The sequence below is a fragment of the Lathamus discolor genome, chromosome Z (genome assembly GCF_037157495.1).
Source record: "Lathamus discolor isolate bLatDis1 chromosome Z, bLatDis1.hap1, whole genome shotgun sequence".
In the NCBI taxonomy this organism is placed as follows: domain Eukaryota; kingdom Metazoa; phylum Chordata; class Aves; order Psittaciformes; family Psittacidae; genus Lathamus; species Lathamus discolor.
This window is the reverse complement of record NC_088909.1, coordinates 71,821,469-71,839,178: the sequence shown is the minus strand read 5'-3', so window position 1 is coordinate 71,839,178 and position 17,710 is coordinate 71,821,469. Positions and strand designations below refer to the sequence as shown.

Here is a 17,710-nt window from a genome sequence, read left to right as displayed (position 1 = left end):
GGACCTTGCACTTGGCATGGTTGAACTTCATAAGGTTGGCATCAGCCCACCTCAGAAGCGTGTCAAGGTCCCTCTGGATGGCATCCCTTCCCTCCAGCGTATCAACTGGACCACACAGCTTGGTGTCATCAGCAAACTTGCTGAGGCCGCACTCAATCCCACTGTCCATGTCAGCGATGAAGATGTTAAACAAGACCAGTCCCAACACCGATCCTACATCCTTGTAGCTTAAATGGAAGCTTGCTGGTTCTTCACAATTTGTAATTTTGGAATTGCAACTTGATAAATAATTACATTTTATTTACCTTGCACAAAAAGCCTGAACTCTGAATATTAAAAAGAAAAAAAAAGCAACCAACCAAATGAACAAACAAAAACCACACACACAAAAAAACCCACCACTTTGTTTAGATCAGGTAGTTTTGGGCTGGGGTGATGTTTTTTTTTTTTTTCTAACAATATAGGAGTCTTTTGATCTAAATTATCAAAATAATGTAGTGATAAAGAAGGATTTGTCTGATAAAGTGTCTTGCACAGAATTCTACTCATTTGTTTTCTTTTCCCACGGGCCTTAACTTCTTTTCTGACATTTTTGTGCAGTATTAAATCACTTAGTAAAATTTTTTGTTCCATTTCATTACTTAGTGTTACTAAATATTCGAAAGTCATTCTTCAAGATGTAAATAATAACATGCTTCCATTGCAAGAACAGAAATTCATTAAATTGAATGATTAGTGTATTTCGATTAATCTTTGATTCTGCATTATAAACCTCTAGCTCAAGGATTTTTTTCCCGCTTTTTCTTCTTTTTGGCCTGTGTTTTTCATCTTTTGTGGGGCCAATCACTCTATGAAGTTTGGCTGTGGAGGGACATTGAAGGTTGAAGGGGAGCTTGATTTTAGAAAGCAATTTAACTGCTTTTTCTCATGAGTGTCTCCCCCTTGTCCAGTGTATGGCAGGCAGCTGTTATTCAAGATGAGTGTATTATTTCTGAGTACCAGTGGAAATTAATATCAATGTAATGAAGAGCCTGCAGCATGAGGCAGTTCTAATTGCTTTTGCATTATTTTGCAATTACCAAGCTATCAAATATTTTCTTAGTTTTAAAAAGGTGATAAAAGCTAATGTGAAAATGTAATTGTAAATAAGCAGCATCATCTCAAGTTTCAGTAGCTGCTTTCAGATTTATTTAGGCAACACCTGACAGATTTAAGTTATGAGCATCAGTATAAAACATCTGATGTGCCTTATGATTCAGGCCTCCTGTTTGTTCTTCAGAAAAGCTGTGAATCACTGTGAAGCCTGTAATAGTAAGCCTCCTTCCCACCACAAGTATGAGTTAATTAGCTAAGAGGCTGTTACTGTTGGAAGTAAAAGTGTATCTGGGAGCCTAGTGAGTATTGCATTTCTTTAGTAAGCAGGTCTGTAAGTTCAGTTTACCTTGGTTTGTATTAATTATTGTGAGACTGTAAAAATGGGGCTTATTTGTGTCATTAAGGTCGCCACAGTAGTAGCACATAAATGATCAGTTTGTTGCAAGGAGTTGATACATGTCTGAATGTAAATCAATTAAACTACCTAAGGACAAGAAATCTGTTTTCCAGAGTTTGTGGAAGTGAAGCACATGCTCCACTGCCTTTTTGAAAAAATGTGGTAGCATGGACATACCTTTGTACGGGTGTCACAGGAAACCCTGTTGTCCAGATATGCAATGCTAACATTAGTATGGGTATATTTGCACAGAAGGAAGATAAAATGGAGGTGAAATTTACCTTCTGCCATTTTGTTTCTCTAGGACAAGGGAGTTTTTTTCTGAAGATTGTTTAACCAGGAGAGCATTAGGAAACTTGAGTCTAATTCTTTAGATTCTAATTCTAGAATTTTAATTTGTTAGATTGGAAACAGATGGAATAGTAATGGTTAAGATTATTCTCTCACCATTTACAACCGTGTTGCTTCAAAAAGAGTAACATCCTTTTCACTGCTGTAAATGAGGGAAGCTCCAGGTTTTTTCCATTTAAAAAAAAAATCCTTTTGTAGTATTCCTGATTCTTTTGGTGCAGTTTCTTCTCAGTTTTAAAGTAACTGTGCTAAACTTGATTTTTTTTTATTTTTTTTCCTTAAAAAATAGTAAAGGAGAAAATGAATCTAAGCAGGGACTAATTTAGAACACCTAGTAGTCTCTGAGCCCTGGCATTAAGCATGCAGATTCCTGCTTGACTTGGAGTCTCTGTAAGTTCTTTTCTAACTATTCTCCTGTCTCTGTTTGTTCCATGCTAAGCAGATGGCCCAGAAATTAGCCAAAAGCAGGAAGAAGGTGCAGTACAAACTCCATCAGCTTGATGTTATGCCTGTTCTTTTGTTTTCTGGGAGGGTTTTTGCTTTTATTTTTGTTTTGTGTTTTTATTTTCTGCATCCAGCAAGGTTCTTTTAGATTTATTTCTCAGCCACCATGCAAGTTAACATTTCTCAGAAATCAGTTGCCTGATTGGCCATTTTTTGTTGCTTATCATTAGCCATTTCATGTTAGAAATAGAGTAAAGATTGGATTTATCAAATGGTTTCAGGCAGTACCCAAAATGTATACTGAAGAAGCAGGACTGACATGGCAAAGGTTTTAACTTGTAAAATGGTAGATTAAAATTCAGTCTTTTCTAATTTTGTTTTATTTTACCTTTTTATGAGAGTGCTTTGTTTGATTGACAGATGTGTCAAATTGCTGGATGCAAAAAAGAAAAAAGTTTATGTGTTTACATACAGTAATATGTGGAGATTGACTCATACTAGTAATAAATTTAATTTATGGACTTTTTAAGTATGTTTTAACAAATCTAATTAAAAAAAAAGAAAAAATATTACAAGCGTTTGCTTCCTGTTAACAAAACATGACTTCTAAAGTGTGTTAGTGCTTGAGTAGTATATTGTCTGACTGCGAAGGTCTTCTTACCAGAACTGCATTATGAATTGCTTAAACTGTACCCACCTGTGGTACAGGTTTTTCCACTGGTCTTGTCAATCACTGTTAGGCCATATAGAAGTTCCTCAGGCAAGAGTTGCTGTCAGGCCTTTCTATGGCTGTGTGAAAAAACTCCTTTAAAGTGGGATTCATAGCTGGAGAAAATGGGAGAATCATTTTTATTATTACTAAATCTTTATATAGTTCATATTGCAGTCAGATACAATTGTACTGAATGAGGAAAAATATCAGGGAAGCTTTTATGAGGTTAACATTTTTTTCAGCTAATATTGACTATCATATATATATATATAGTTTCCATATCTTTGTGTTTAGCTTTTGCAGTCTAATACTCTTATCTTGCATTGCTGTTCTGGTGACTGTGTCTTAGTGCACCCCTGTTTGTGAGCTAACATCCTCAGTAATTAAGTTTCCTAATGTGTTTGTTTGACTCTAATCTATTTACTTTCAGGCTCCAGAAGGTGAATCTCAACCCATGACTGAAGTGGACCTCTTCATTTCTACACAGAGAATAAAAGTACTGAATGCAGACACACAGGTATATAGACAAAGACACCTTTGTCAGTATTGTGGTAGTAGGCTACTGAAATAGACATTCACCTACCTGCCAAAATTTGTCATTCAAGAAGTGCTAGCTTTTGTATTTCCTTCCAGGATTTCCTAAGAAGAAATCCATGCTCAAGAACAGTTACTCTGGTGTGTCTGTGTAGAAATTAGTAGAATTTGCAGGTTAGCTAGTTGCAGTCAGCTGATTTTTTACAAGCCATGGTGCATTGAGTATTGATTGTGTCCAGAGTAGCCCAGAATATTTGGTTATGATAATATGAAGCTCATAGTCCTTTGTACATACATGCCTAATGTGTTCAGGTTCTGTCTTTAAGTGCTTTTCTGTAGAAAACACAACTTTCTTTTGTAAAGTTTGCTCTTCGTTTTACTTCTGGAAAGTGAAGCTCTTGTTTTCTATCAGCATCTTCTTGTATGACAGGTATTACAGACTTCACTTTAACAAGGGTCTTACATTGCTCTTTGCTTTCATAATACTGCGTGAGCAATAAGAACTTTATTGAAATGGCTGCTCATGTTGTTTTTTTTGTATTCCTTAGGAAACCATGATGGATCATCCCCTGCGGACCATTTCTTACATTGCAGATATAGGAAATATAGTTGTTTTGATGGCTCGTAGGCGAATGCCGCGGTCTAACTCCCAGGATAATGTGGAAGCATCTCACCCTTCCCAAGATGGAAAGAGGCAGTACAAAATGATTTGCCATGTCTTTGAGTCTGAGGATGTAAGGAATCACTTTGTTTTGTAATTTTCTAGGGGTGGAAATGTAAGCCCATTTTGGTAGACTTTAAGTTCATTGAAAGTGGTCCTGTCTGTTCTTTAACTGCAGCCAAATATTTCATCTAAGCAGAGGAACTGGCCTTATGTTTGCATGTTTGGACCTGACGTTTTACTCACAAAATTGGTGTTCATAGAACTGGTTCCCAGTGTTAAGTTCCTTTAATGCCTTCCAGTAACAATGAGCGGAGGGCCCAGTTGCATCAGCTTACAAATACCAGCTCAGATTGTACATCTGAGAATGTAAGTCTATCAGAGATGCTTATTTTCCTAGGGAAGGGTGAGGGCACCCGTTACCCAAATGACTAAGAAAGCATTAGAATGTAAACACTGTAGCACCTACTAGCAGCTGGTAGATGGCTTCAAAGATCATGTGCATCCAGTGGAGTGAGTCTGTTTGTGTTATAAAACTCATGTATTTATCATTGTCACTGTTTCTTCTTCTGGGACAGTTGGGTATTTAGAAGAATTTACCCAGTAACTGACATAAAAGCTGTAAGCCCGTGAACAGGTGCTGACCAGAGTGTGTCTCTGCTTGGAAGAGGGGCACATCACCAAATTTTCAACCTTATTTAGAGCTGGATCTTCAAAAGAGCTGAACCCTAGTGATATGTCCAAATGCTGGGTGTCTAAATGGGAGTTATCTTCTCCTGGGGAGAAGATACATGTGTACAAATTTAAAGTCTGCATTTATTTCCTCACCTAGGTTACTGAGCTGTGAATCTGTATTTTTCTCATTTTCTTGCTGTCTAGTCCTCACTGTCAAAACTGGGTTGATCTGAGAAATCGTAAAATACTACTGGTCTAGGTACTGGCCTTTTCAGCACTAGCAGTCATGCTGCTCTCATCAGCAGGTTTAGTGCTAGTTTGAGTTGCTTTAAGATACAATCAACTTTTTTTCCAAATTGGGAAACTTTTATTCATTGGGGACCAAACTGAAGTTTAAATGCAGCTAGTAGCCTGTAAAAAAATACACCTGAGCAGTATTTATCACCAGCACTTCCCCAGGCCTGCCTTGTCAGGTGTGCAGCTCTTCTCTCTTTTTCCCACCCTTTGCCACAGGCAGCACTGTGCTCCAAGGGACTGTTTCAATATATATTGAGGCCAACTTATATGCACTACACAGTGCTTACTGCATGTATTGCTCCAGTTATGCACAGCAGTACTGCTGCTTTCCTGTTCTGGCCATTAGCTGTCCCTTACAAACTATGATCACGACCTCAAAGAGAAGCATCCCTCTTGTCATACTGTTTCCCCTACCTTGCATGATCCAGAACTTTTCCTGTGTCTGCCTTGTGCCCAATTTCTCTCCCATTGCTTCAGATGTAGAACAGCTCACAATGGGAGCAGTGCGCTGTAGTGACTGGTGCATTTGGTGGCTTTAGGTGCAGAGAAGGCGATTGGAACTTGCAGGTGCTGGAGAGTGCACACAAAGGACAGGCTGAGAGGGAAAGGGAGCTGGCAGAGTCATGGGAGCTGGAGGGAGGGAAACAAGAAATGTAGGTGAAAGGGGTTAAAGGAGGTAGCATGGTGAAGAAGGTGTGTGTGACCATTTCCAGTCACTGCAAGGTCACCAGTTGCTGCTGTTTTCCTTTTTCATCTGAGACTGAGGTAAGATTAATATGGATATGATAGTTTTAAAGGAGGGTAAGAAAAGGAGGGAATACCCTCTTAAATGTGGATGTGTGTTTTCTAGTAGACATTTTCATTTTCACTGCTGACTTGTCAGAGAATGGCTTTGCCTCTGCTAGAAGGGAGAGCCATCTGGGAGGTGCATATGTGGGAAGAACTGTAGGTGTGAGCTACAGTGAGTGTACATTTACATTTATACTAGGAGTTCTCGCCTGAGAAAGGATGGCTTTATTTATATTTATAATTTGTAATTGTTTAGCAGGCTGGATTCATGGCACAGGTGAATGTGTTGCTATTTTGTGGGTATTTTAAATTAGTATTTAACACAAATATTTTTTAAGCTGGATTGCAGTAACTTGCAGGTTCATTAGGTTGATGATCCATTTTAGAGTGTGATTGTAACATAGAAGGTGTCAGTGGACAAGACCATCATAGTGTCTTTATGTTTCAACTTTTTGTTTTCTCTGGGAACTTCTACAGGCACAGCTGATTGCACAGTCCATAGGTCAGGCATTCAGTGTGGCCTACCAGGAATTTCTGAGGGCAAACGGAATCAATCCAGAAGATCTGAGCCAGAAGGAATATAGTGACTTGCTGAATACCCAGGACATGTACAATGATGACCTGATCCACTTCTCCAAATCTGAAAATTGCAAAGATGTATGTCTCATTTTTCTTCTGTAACAGCATTAAACTGCTCTGTACCACTTGCAGACCCATGCGGGTAGAAATCAGAAAACCATTAGTACTTTATATAAATGACGTCACTGGGTCTAGAATATCCTCTCAAGTAGGGCACCGTGTCATCATTTCTGTTTCAAAGGCAAACAGTGAACCCCAAATTTATCAGCAGTGAAATGGTTTACCATCTGTTTGTATTCTTTTTAGCAAGCAATTTTCTGACATGTTTGAAAATCAATTTAAAACAGATTAACAGATTAGCACAGTTTAAGAGATTACAGTTGTCATTGTTTAACCCCAGATGGCAACTCAGTACCACACAGCTGCTCACTCCCCACATTCCCCCCACAGTGGGATGGGAAGGAGAATCAAAAAAGAAGGTAAAACCTGTGGGTTGAGATAAGAACAGTTTAATAATAAAAATAAATTATATTATTATTATTATATAATTGAAGTTAAAAGGGAGACAACAAAAAAGGAAAAATAAACCCCAAGAAAGACAAGTGATGCACAGTAGAATTGCTCACTGACTGATACCCAGCCCATCCCTGAGCAGTGATCAGTCCCTTCCAGATAACTCCTCCCAGTTTATATACTGGGCATGATGTGCTGTGGTATGGAATACCTCTTTGGCTAGTTTGGGTCAGGTGTCCTGGCTTTGCTTCCATTTCTTGTGCCCCTCCTCAGTGGCAGAGTATGAAAGACTGGAAAGTCCTTGATAAGAGTAAGCACTACTGAGCAACAACTAAAACATTGGTGTGTTATCAGCATTGTTCTCAGACTAAAGCCGGAACACAGCACTGCACCAGCTACTAGGAAGAAAATTAACCCTCTCCGAGCTGAAACCAGGACAATAGTAAACAGTAAAAAATTTATAGAGGCACAGGTATTTGTGAAGGTGGCGATTGAAAATTTTAAAGTATTGTGTTTGCTGAAAAGATTTGTATCTTGGTTAACCAAGTAAGTAAGCAAGTAAGATGAACCAGTCTGCCTGTACGCAGGTAGTGGTTTTCCAATCCACAGTCATAAACTCTTGCAATCTCTTCCTATTATCTTTGTCCACTGAAGCCCAGGGCATCTGAGTGCCTTCCACTCCAATTTCTTCTGTTTGTATGTTGTGAGGAGTGTTTCACGCTGAGCAAAATCTGTATTGCGTAGTGCTGGTTATCTCATGTTTGAGTACAAATGAAATGTTGTAAAATGTGTGCACTAGTTTGTTTTACCTTTGAATTAGGAAAGCAGGTTGCAAATAAAGAGGAGTATATATTTCTTGGTTATATGAATGTTTGTAGGGGAGTGGTGTTACTTCTATAAATATGAACAAACTTCTTGAAACACTTTTCCTTATGATATAGGTTTACATTGAAAAGCAAAAAGGAGAAATCCTAGGTGTGGTAATTGTGGAGTCTGGCTGGGGATCCATTTTGCCTACAGTTATCATAGCCAACATGATGCATGGAGGACCAGCAGAGAAGTCTGGGAAGCTGAACATAGGGGACCAGATCATGTCAATCAATGGGACCAGTTTGGTTGGTTTACCACTCTCAACATGTCAGAGCATTATAAAGGTAATGAGAATGTTCTGGAGGTTACACATTTTGAAAGGGTTACATATTAACCCCATTAGGAGAGCAAAAAATACAGAATTTGTAAGTAAATTCTTAACAAGTGTTTTTATAGCTTTTTCCATTTCATGATCTTTAAACTACAGTGGTAATTATGCTATACCAACCTTCTAATTCCCAGAAAGTGAGCCATTTACTTGTATAGAAAAGGACTCTGTACAGAACTTCACAAGAGGACGTTTTGTTCAGAAGAAAGATATTAAAAGATACATGCTTAAAATTTTATGTGACAAATGGAGGTACAGGTCCCTGATATGGTCCTAGGCCGTATCACCTGCTTAAATGCCTCCTAGTATCTGGCCAAAATAGAGCTGATGCCTTTTGCTAAACTATTTTTAAAACTTTTAAAATTTGAATTAAAGTTCTTTTCCTCTTTAGAAACTTTGCCTGATATATTTAGAAGTCTAATGCTTCTCTTTACTTGGCTAAATGGGATATTTTAATTAAAAGAGTTTTCTTGTCAGAAAAGTGTGTAACTCCAAAAGAGCATGTCTGGGGTAGCTGTAGCGTACAAAGAAATAGGTATTTCAGCCTCAGAGTTTCAAGAGGTGAAAAGATGCGTTACTAGGGAATGTTTAAGCTATATGGACTTTGTTATTCATCAAAATAGCCCCACAGAGCTCTTGCACATCAAAACATGTACTGTAGACAGGTAGTATAATGCTGCTAGTGTACTATACAGAAATCCATCTCCGATTTCTAGGAATATGCCTGTTAAACTTACTTATTAAGCAACTTTCTGGTAACAAGTTGTACTATGTAATATGCTTTTTTCATTTTGTACTTGGTAAAATTGCAAAATATTTTACATTTACAAAGTAAAAAAAAAGAATTCTTTCTAAAACCAGGATGAATTAAGCTTCTCTGATTCAGAGCCTTGTCAGAAGGATTTTCACTGTGCTCATCTGTACTTTCTCAAAACAGAAACAACCACTTTGCTGTTTCCAGCTTCTGCAGACCTTTCCCTTCCTCAGATACTTAACTGCTGTTGCTATAGGAACTCTAAACATTTACATTTTCTTTCTAAGGAGAAGATAGTCTGTATGTTTGAAGGTCTTCATAACCATACATCTGGAGCTGTTCATATAGTGCCTTTGGTAACAAGTATATATGCCGCTGAATGATCTCAGCATACATTTAAATGTGGCAAAAATATCTCAAGATTTCTGATTTCTTTAGCATGCAGCAAGAATCCTATGAAAAGATGAGAGTATTATGTAGATAAGAAGAGTATCTTGCAAGCACTTCAAATGAGATAATTTCAGTATTATGGATGTAATCTCTGCGACTGATTGGCCATAAACCAATTGCAGACTGACAGAGCTTGGAAGAAGCTTTCCATATGTGGTGGTTATTCCCTAATTGTATTACGCTACTTGTATCTTTTTCAGAAGCATCTGGTGCTGGCTACAATCACAAACAGACTCAGGGACTAGATAAGCAAATAAAGTCTGTCAAATGGTTTGATCAACAGAATTATTACAGTATGCATAGCATAGCATACAGTATGCATAACATTATTCTGCATATCAGCAGAAACATATTACCAGTGTGCATAATACTGGAAATTAGTATTTTTTAAATGCATGCACTTTCTGTAAAGTAAGAACATCTTTTGTCAGGGGTCATATTACTTTTTTTCAAGGAATACATACAAATAAGTTGCACATGCATTAGGGAAGAGTGCAGCATATCAGCTTTGTTGAGGGCATGTAACCTGAGTGAACTCAGGTGACTGAAATTAGACACCTAAATTCCTCATTGAAATGGACATCTCTGTGCTGCATGACTCCTACCACACTGGATTTAGAAGCCTGAGGCAAAAGCCCCCAGACTTTTGAGTAAATGTGATACCCACATCTTAGTATAGATTGATTGATTAGTCCCTGTCTTCTGCTGCATGTGTTGTTATGGAGACCAGCATATAGAAGATGAGTGACCCTTGGTCATGTGCAGTGTGCTGCTAACTCCCCACCAGAGAGGGGAAGTCCATAGTGATGAAGAGACAGATTTCAGACCTTCTCTCTCCTGAGAGTGGAGAAGAGGCAGTTCCCACAGCCATGTACTTTGGCATTTTGTGGTCACGCAACCATTCTTTTGGAGCCACTTTCAATAATGAGCCAGGCTGAGCTCAGGAAGGTGTGGAAGTGAGGGCAGCTGTTTCCTCTGTGATAGTTGCATCCAGTTTAAGGCACTGACCAGAAAAACAGACTCTAAGGCAGTTCACCCTGGCATGGTACCAGTCTAGTTATTCAAATCACTGCTGAATCTGGAGTTCGGATCAATAGAATCAGCCGCAGTAAACTGGATGTAAATACTTCAGTGTGATACCTTATCTATAATAGGAACTACTTTTCAGAATTAAACTTTTGAAGTCAGCATCAGACACCATTGCAGTGGGACCCAGATTTCAATTGTACCTATAAAAGGAATAAAGGGAATTCAGAAGTAGCTAATGGAATTGGTGGGTGTTGTATTCAGTAATGTGGCAGTTGCTATATTCTTTATAAAGCATTTCTTTCTTGATGTGGATTTTATTTATGCATCTACTTATGGCTAATCTTTTCTTTGAATTAAGCATTTAAAAAAATATCTTAACAATTTCCAAGAGCTCTGAATACTTGAAGTTGTAAATTTATCTGCATTTTTAATTTGAGTTTTCATGGAGACATACAATCACAGTCTCTGAAGCTAGCAGTCACTGCTGAAGCTGGTCTAGACCAACACTTTGGTTCAAAGTAGAGAAGGTTGCTTAGGGGTATACCCACTAGGGTTTAAATAATTCCAAGGATGCCTACTCCACAACCTCTCTGGTAATTAGTTCCAGTGTTTTACCACCATGATAGTAAAAATAAATTTTCCTCCTTCAATTTTCTTCTCATAGAAAGGACTTCATGATGAGCGTGATACAGCTCGTTTAGAAGGGAGAAGACATAGAAATAAGGACTACTGCTTACACAAGCATGATATGATCAGAACCTACTGTATGCTTGACGGAATTTATTATATCCCATTAGGGACTCCATTTATTTGTAGCTGTCTATGCTACTGATTTACAATTTTATTTCCCAGCCACAGTCATTGGGTTTTTCTGGTGTGCTGCATTAGACCTGTTCTGTATTGTTTCATACATGATTTGTGTTATCAAATGAAGACATTGGTGACAGGAAACTAGTTTTCTTAAAAGAACTATGTCAGCTTCTTGGCAAGAACAATTTTATAGTTTATCATGCATTTCACTCAATATTCTGATGATTGTGTCTGGCATTAGTGATCAGATTCAGTTAGAATGCATGCGAAGAGCTGTTTGTTCAAGGCTGTTCCCATGTCAAAGTTTTAATGCTTCGCCCTGCCCCAGTGCTTATGTTAAATGTTTCACTCAATCTTTGCAAGTGTTTTTCAAGGTGATTTCTTTTCACAGGGTTTGAAAAACCAGGCCCGGGTTAAACTGAACATAGTTAGGTGTCCTCCAGTAACCACAGTCTTGATCAGAAGACCAGACCTCAGATACCAGTTGGGCTTCAGTGTGCAGAATGGGATTGTAAGTAGCTTCCGCACTGTCTGGTTAAACTTAAATATACATAAAAATTCTTATCCATTTGTGGATAAGTTCTAGCGTGGGAAGAGGGAAGCTGCTGTTCTCTCCCTTACAGTAAGCAGGACTTTGCAGATATGTTAATCTAAGATATAAATTAAGTTATTCAGAGTTACTTTGTCATTGACTCTACTTACTTCACAACTTTGAAGCCAGCCAGAGGAACAGATCAATATTTTTAGGTTAGAGAAACAAAAATACGTAGCAGAGGCTGCTTTCAGTCTGTGTCATTCATGTCTCTAACCAAGCCATTTTGTGACCTCAGAAGAGAAAGACTGTCCTTGCTCCTCTTTTGTTGTAAGACCTTTATGTCCTGAACATTGTTAAATTGTTGTCCTTCATATATTCTTATATTTCCAAACCATAGCATGTGATGTACAACATAGCCTTTTCTGACAGTTTGTTCTGCTTTTGGAAGAGAATTAGTCATTTGTCACTAGCAAATTTTACTTGGAATCAGTGATTGATTACGTTTTAGAATTTGTGGCAAGACTCTGTGTTTAAATGCTGATTTGCAGTTTAGAGGCAAAAACAGGTGATCTAAAGCCTCTGTTCTTTATCCAGACCCTGATAAATTTGTTCTTTCCTTTCCAGATCTGTAGCCTTATGAGAGGAGGTATAGCAGAGCGAGGAGGTGTGCGTGTTGGCCATCGGATCATTGAAATCAATGGACAGAGTGTTGTAGCAACACCCCATGAGAAAATTGTTCATATTCTCTCAAATGCTGTTGGTGAGGTAAGAGCGGGCAATGTGTCTAGGCAATATAACATAGTTCATCACTGTTACCAGCAACAAACAGTGGAAACCAGTAAGAAGCAATACCCCTTAAGGGACCATTCTGGGACCAATACTTTTTAACATCTTCATCAGTGACTTAGACAGTGGAATTGAGTATACCTTCAGCAAGTTTGTGGGTGACACCAAGCTCGATGGTGCAGTTCATAAGCTTGAGGGAAGAGATTCTATTGGAGGGACCTTGGCAGGCTTGAGGAGTGGGCCCATGTGAACTTCATGAAGTTCAGCTAGGCCAAGTGCAAGGTTCTGCACATGGGTATGGGGAACCCCCAGTATCACTGCAGGGGAGTGAAGTGATTGAGAACAGCCCTGCAGAGGAGGACTGGGGGTAGTGGTGGATGAAAACTTGCACACCTAGCCATGTGCACTTGCAGCCCAGAAATTCTATCATGTCCTGGGCCACATCCAAAAGAAGCATGACCAGCAGGTCAAGGGAGGTGATCCTGCCCCTCTACTCCCCTCTCATCATAGACCCCACCTGGAGTACTGCATCCAGCTCTGGGGTCTCCAGAACAAGACTTGTTAGAGCAGGTCTAGGGGAGGGACACAAAAATGGTCAGAGGCAGAGGGATGGAGCACTTGTCCTACCAAGGAAGGCTGAGAAAGCTGAGGTTGTTCAGCCTGGAGAAGAGAAGGCTCCAGGGAGACCTTATAGCAACCTTCCAGTACCTAAAGAGGGCCTACAGGAAAGACAGAGAGATATTTTAGCAGGACCTGTTGTGACAGGACAATGGTTTTAAACTGAAAGAGGGTAGATTTAGGTTGAACATAAGGGAGGTGAGACACTGGAAGAGATTGCCCAGAGAAGTTCTGGATGCCCCATCCCTGGAAGTGTTCAAGGCCAGGTTGAATGGGGCTTTGAGCAACTTGGTCTACTGGAAGAAGTCCCTGCCTGAAGCAGCAGGGCTTTGACTATATGATCTTCAAAGGTCCCTTCAACTGTTACATACCTCTGTGACTGTGCCTTTATTAGGCTGTTGCAATCCAAATCTAAAAAGTGGAAATGAGAGCAAGCCAGTATATTATTTCTTTTATTGTTTACCCATAGTTCTCATGTGTTTTACAAATTCACTAATCTGAAAATATGAAGTGTTCACAAAGAAGCAGTGAATGCTCCATCACTGGCAGTGTTCAAGGCCAGGCTGGACAGCGGCTTGAGCGACACCATCTAGTGTGAGGTGTCCCTGCCCATGGCAGGGGTGTTGGAACTAGATGATCTTAAGATCCTTTCCAGCCCTAACTGTTCTATGATTCTATGATTGATACTAAACATACTGTTTCATTAAATTGCCACCTGCAATACTTTAACAAGGGTACAAAAACTCTTATGTTTTACTCTTTTCTTTCTGTCCTTAGCTAGCTCCCTCATCAATGCTCTTGTTGAAGTTAGGAACTTGGATTAACTTGCTGTGTTTCCTCTAGATTCATATGAAGACTATGCCAGCTGCCATGTACAGACTGTTGACTGCACAGGAACAACCAGTTTACATCTAAAGCCTACACCTCACCGTCACAATGTGCATGGAGGATGTTCTTCCTCGTTAGTGCTTGTCTCTCTAGTGCTGCATTTCTGTGTCTGCAGAGACATTTCTCAATCTCTCTCTCTCTCCTTCACAGACACAAATACACTGTCTCTCTCTCCTCCCTCCCTTTTTCCTCTTCTTCATACCATTCACCTGTATTTTGGGAAGGGGCAAAATGCATCTGTGGGACTATTTTGGTTGAGTCTTTTCATAAGTGAAACTTCAGTTCCACATGCAAAACAGGAAAATAACAGCAGCATTGCTTACAGCAGGATTCACAAAGAAGATTGATCCTGCTTCATGCTACATAATTAGTCTTATTTTTGTGGCTATAATTTTACAAACTGAGTAAATTAAACATTGCTTAATGAAATGTCTTTACCAAACAGATAAAAAAGTATAGGGTGAAAAGTGTTCTCTTGGATGTCCTGTGTGGGATTTTGCTTTTCTTGCCCTGTTTTCCTACAGGCACCGAGTTTGTGTCTGTACAAAAAGTACCAAAAAGAAAGTTTCACCCTCAGAAAGAATTACCTGATTATGAGGACTCAATAGATGCTGCTTTTGTAAAATGGACTGTCCAAATACACACCTTTAAATTCCTCCATGTTTTCAGTTCTTCATGATAGTAGGACTCCAAAAGGTACTTTGAGAGTTGTTGAAACATGTTACACTTGTGTTTACTTACACTGAGTCATTTGAGAGGCATTTTTTACAGCTGCCTCCTCCTCTCTGCCCCCAGGTTTCTAACTTGTTTTCTTCTACTTTGTTTTTATATGCAACATGTCGTATAGTCCCTTGCCTATTTTAGAGGTTAAAGGAAGGGGGGGGGTGGGGGAGGATCTTTAAATATCTACAAGAGAAATAATGAGGGGATTTCATGAAGAGCTACACTTTTTCTAGGCTCTTCATTCCGAATTTGGTGCACACAACCATGTGTGCCGGTGTATATAGACCTTTTTAAACTTGTGCTTGCTATTTATGAAGTTTGAATATAAGAGATCTGCAGACTATTCTAAGTAATTTTGCTCTCTGAGCCAGTTTTAACATATATTTTTGTCCAAAGACCTGTCTAATTTTATTGACTTTCTCTTTAGTTCACTAAACAGAGAACAGTGGCAGTGGATGAAGTGGGGATAAACTTATTTATTTTGTTATATAATTCAACTTGTGATTTTTTTTTCCATATGTATAGCACTTAAAGGCGATATGTGTATACTATATGCGCTTGTATGAAGATGATAAATTGTAGGGATGTATTAACTCTAGGATTAGGATTTAATTGGCCTCTAACTTGCATGCTAGAGACAAAAGGGGGAAAAGGGGTTTGGTTGTTTTTCAAGGGTAGGAGGGAATAAGCAGTGGCTTGTCTTCCTAGTGAGAGAAGAATTCTTCATTCTCCGTAGTTACTTTTTAGCCAGACTGTATACTGGTATTTATGCTGAAATCGAACCATGCATTTAGTCCAGGCTGATGTGTTGATTTCTTTTAAAGAAACAGTTTGCTATATTGTGACTATATTAGAAAGGCTCAGTGAGATGAAAATAAGAGCAGGCCACACACAGCCACAGACCACTTTTGCTTTGCAAATGTGATTTTAGGTAATGGTCACTTTTTTCTCAGTTATTATGGGGTGGACTGTGCAATGTAAGTATTATTTGCAGTCCAGCAACAATACCAGGACATTAGTATGGAGATTCGTGGAAGTGGATGAGTGTGCTTTTACATGCATCTGCACACTTGGTGCAAACACTGCTAAGAGTCCTTGAGCACTCTTGCCAAAGGTCTATTTTTGGCTTTCAGAAATCATGGATATCCAGGGGCTAATCAGAGGTAGAGAATAAACTTTGTATTTCAGTGGGCAGTAATATTAAAAAAAAATAATGAAGTGGTGCATAAGCTATTGTAGCAAGTGAATATCTTTTAGTGTTGAGATTAATGTATGATGACTTGATTTTACTTGCAGTTCTTGTTATATGATTTAATCCAAATCTCCAGAATAGCAGATTGCACAAGAGAGCGGTGTTAGTATTGCAGATTAGTACTTACCTCTGCTACCTGACTGATGCAACTAGATAGTGAATGACTTCTGAGTATATTGTTTAACTGTAGACATCTGGTTTATGATCATTTGAACATTTTTCCCAAACTTTCCACATATATAGTAATATATGTAAATATGATATATAACCATGTACAATTTAGAAGATTATATACAGTGCAGCCTTCCCATGAGTTGCCTGAGGAAACTTAGTGAACTCTTGAAGACACAGTTATCATGCTTCTGGTTCCTGCTATGTTTACGCCCTCTGCTTCACTTGTTTGTGTGGTTCTGTCCAGCTCATGTGGTGGGGTCTTTAACTCGCTTCACTGGGAAATTAGGAAGATCTGAATATGCAAACATATTTAGAGATTAAGCAACTGTTTCTTTGAAAATTTTACTGCCAAGATTCTGTGAAGTTGCTGACACTTGAGTGCTTCCACAGTCCATGATAAATTGGTGCTTAACATTAAGTGAATGCTTGCAGGATCAGAGTCTAGCAAAAAAAATCTCAGTTTTTCCAATTACAGTGTGTGCATAAGATTTCTAAACTGGGAGGTCCTTAGTGCATGCACACTTCTGATAACAGTCTTGTGAACAATCCCATTTTACTTTGTAAAGGGGAAGAGTTTCAAGGAAAAGGAGCTTGAAAGGGAAAGCTGATAGTTCTCTAGACTGTTGCAGGAGTTTCTTAGATTACATGTGAATTCTTGACAGATTCAATGGAGCAAACTGCTGGTTTACATTCCTTCTTCAGGGACAGACCTGAATTCTTTTTCATCCTTGCCACTTCATACACTCTAATTAACTCTTCAGTGTTTACATTAAGGATGAAACATCCATTATATTTTTTATCGGCAAGTTTCACACTTTGTTTTGGGTCTTGTTTGAATTTGAGACTCAGTTGGGACTTCCAGGTTTGCTTGCTTTGCTTGTTTTCTAAATGAAGTGTATTTCTGAAGACTGCAGTATGATTGAGATCTCTTGCACATATTTAGCGCAGTACCTAGGCAATGAAGTACTATTGTTCTGTAAAAGAGGGTGAATAGAACTTATTGTAAAGCATTGGGAGAAGCATAGTATTGTATTTGTAACAATATTGTTCTTTGTAAACATTTAATGATCTCTCTATATAAATATAAATATATATATAAATCTATGTGAGCCTGGAATGTTGATACTGCACATCTACTGAATGTAATTCCTCTGATGTTCTTTGCCACAGGTCTTTGACCTCTGTAATGAAGCTGCAGTGGTTTAATTTGAGAGAGGGGAGGGTATGGGGGAGAGGAATGAGCTTTTTGTTTTGGGCGGGCAGGGTGGGGAGTTTCTGGACAGGTATTTTGTTGTGATGTATTTACTGTGCTACATTCCTTTATTTAACTGAGCGCTAATGTCTGTAAGATTTGCAACAATAAAATACAAAAAAATACCTCAGACAAGGCTGAGAGTTTGCTCATACTGCTCTCGGGGTTGGCTTGCCAGTGCGGAATGCATGAGT

At 38.8% G+C, this 17,710-nt stretch overlaps 1 protein-coding gene across 6 annotated transcripts in view; it reads left to right on the top strand.

Moving 5' to 3' along the window:
* Positions 1 to 14,770, top strand: part of APBA1 (amyloid beta precursor protein binding family A member 1) — a 91,335-nt gene extending 76,565 nt beyond the window's left edge. For 4 of the 6 annotated variants that reach the window (XM_065661248.1, XM_065661249.1, XM_065661250.1 and 1 more), the window contains 8 exons: positions 2,286 to 2,318; positions 3,430 to 3,516; positions 4,082 to 4,267; positions 6,433 to 6,612; positions 7,989 to 8,201; positions 11,680 to 11,799; positions 12,448 to 12,588; positions 14,071 to 14,770. In XM_065661248.1, coding sequence (XP_065517320.1) covers positions 2,286 to 2,318; positions 3,430 to 3,516; positions 4,082 to 4,267; positions 6,433 to 6,612; positions 7,989 to 8,201; positions 11,680 to 11,799; positions 12,448 to 12,588; positions 14,071 to 14,142 — 1,032 coding nt within the window. In that variant the 3' untranslated portion in view covers positions 14,143 to 14,770. The remainder of the gene's footprint in view (positions 1 to 2,285; positions 2,319 to 3,429; positions 3,517 to 4,081; positions 4,268 to 6,432; positions 6,613 to 7,988; positions 8,202 to 11,679; positions 11,800 to 12,447; positions 12,589 to 14,070) is intronic. The other 2 variants (XM_065661252.1, XM_065661253.1) reach the window with 2 other exon arrangements.
* Positions 14,771 to 17,710: the final 2,940 nt, after the last annotated feature.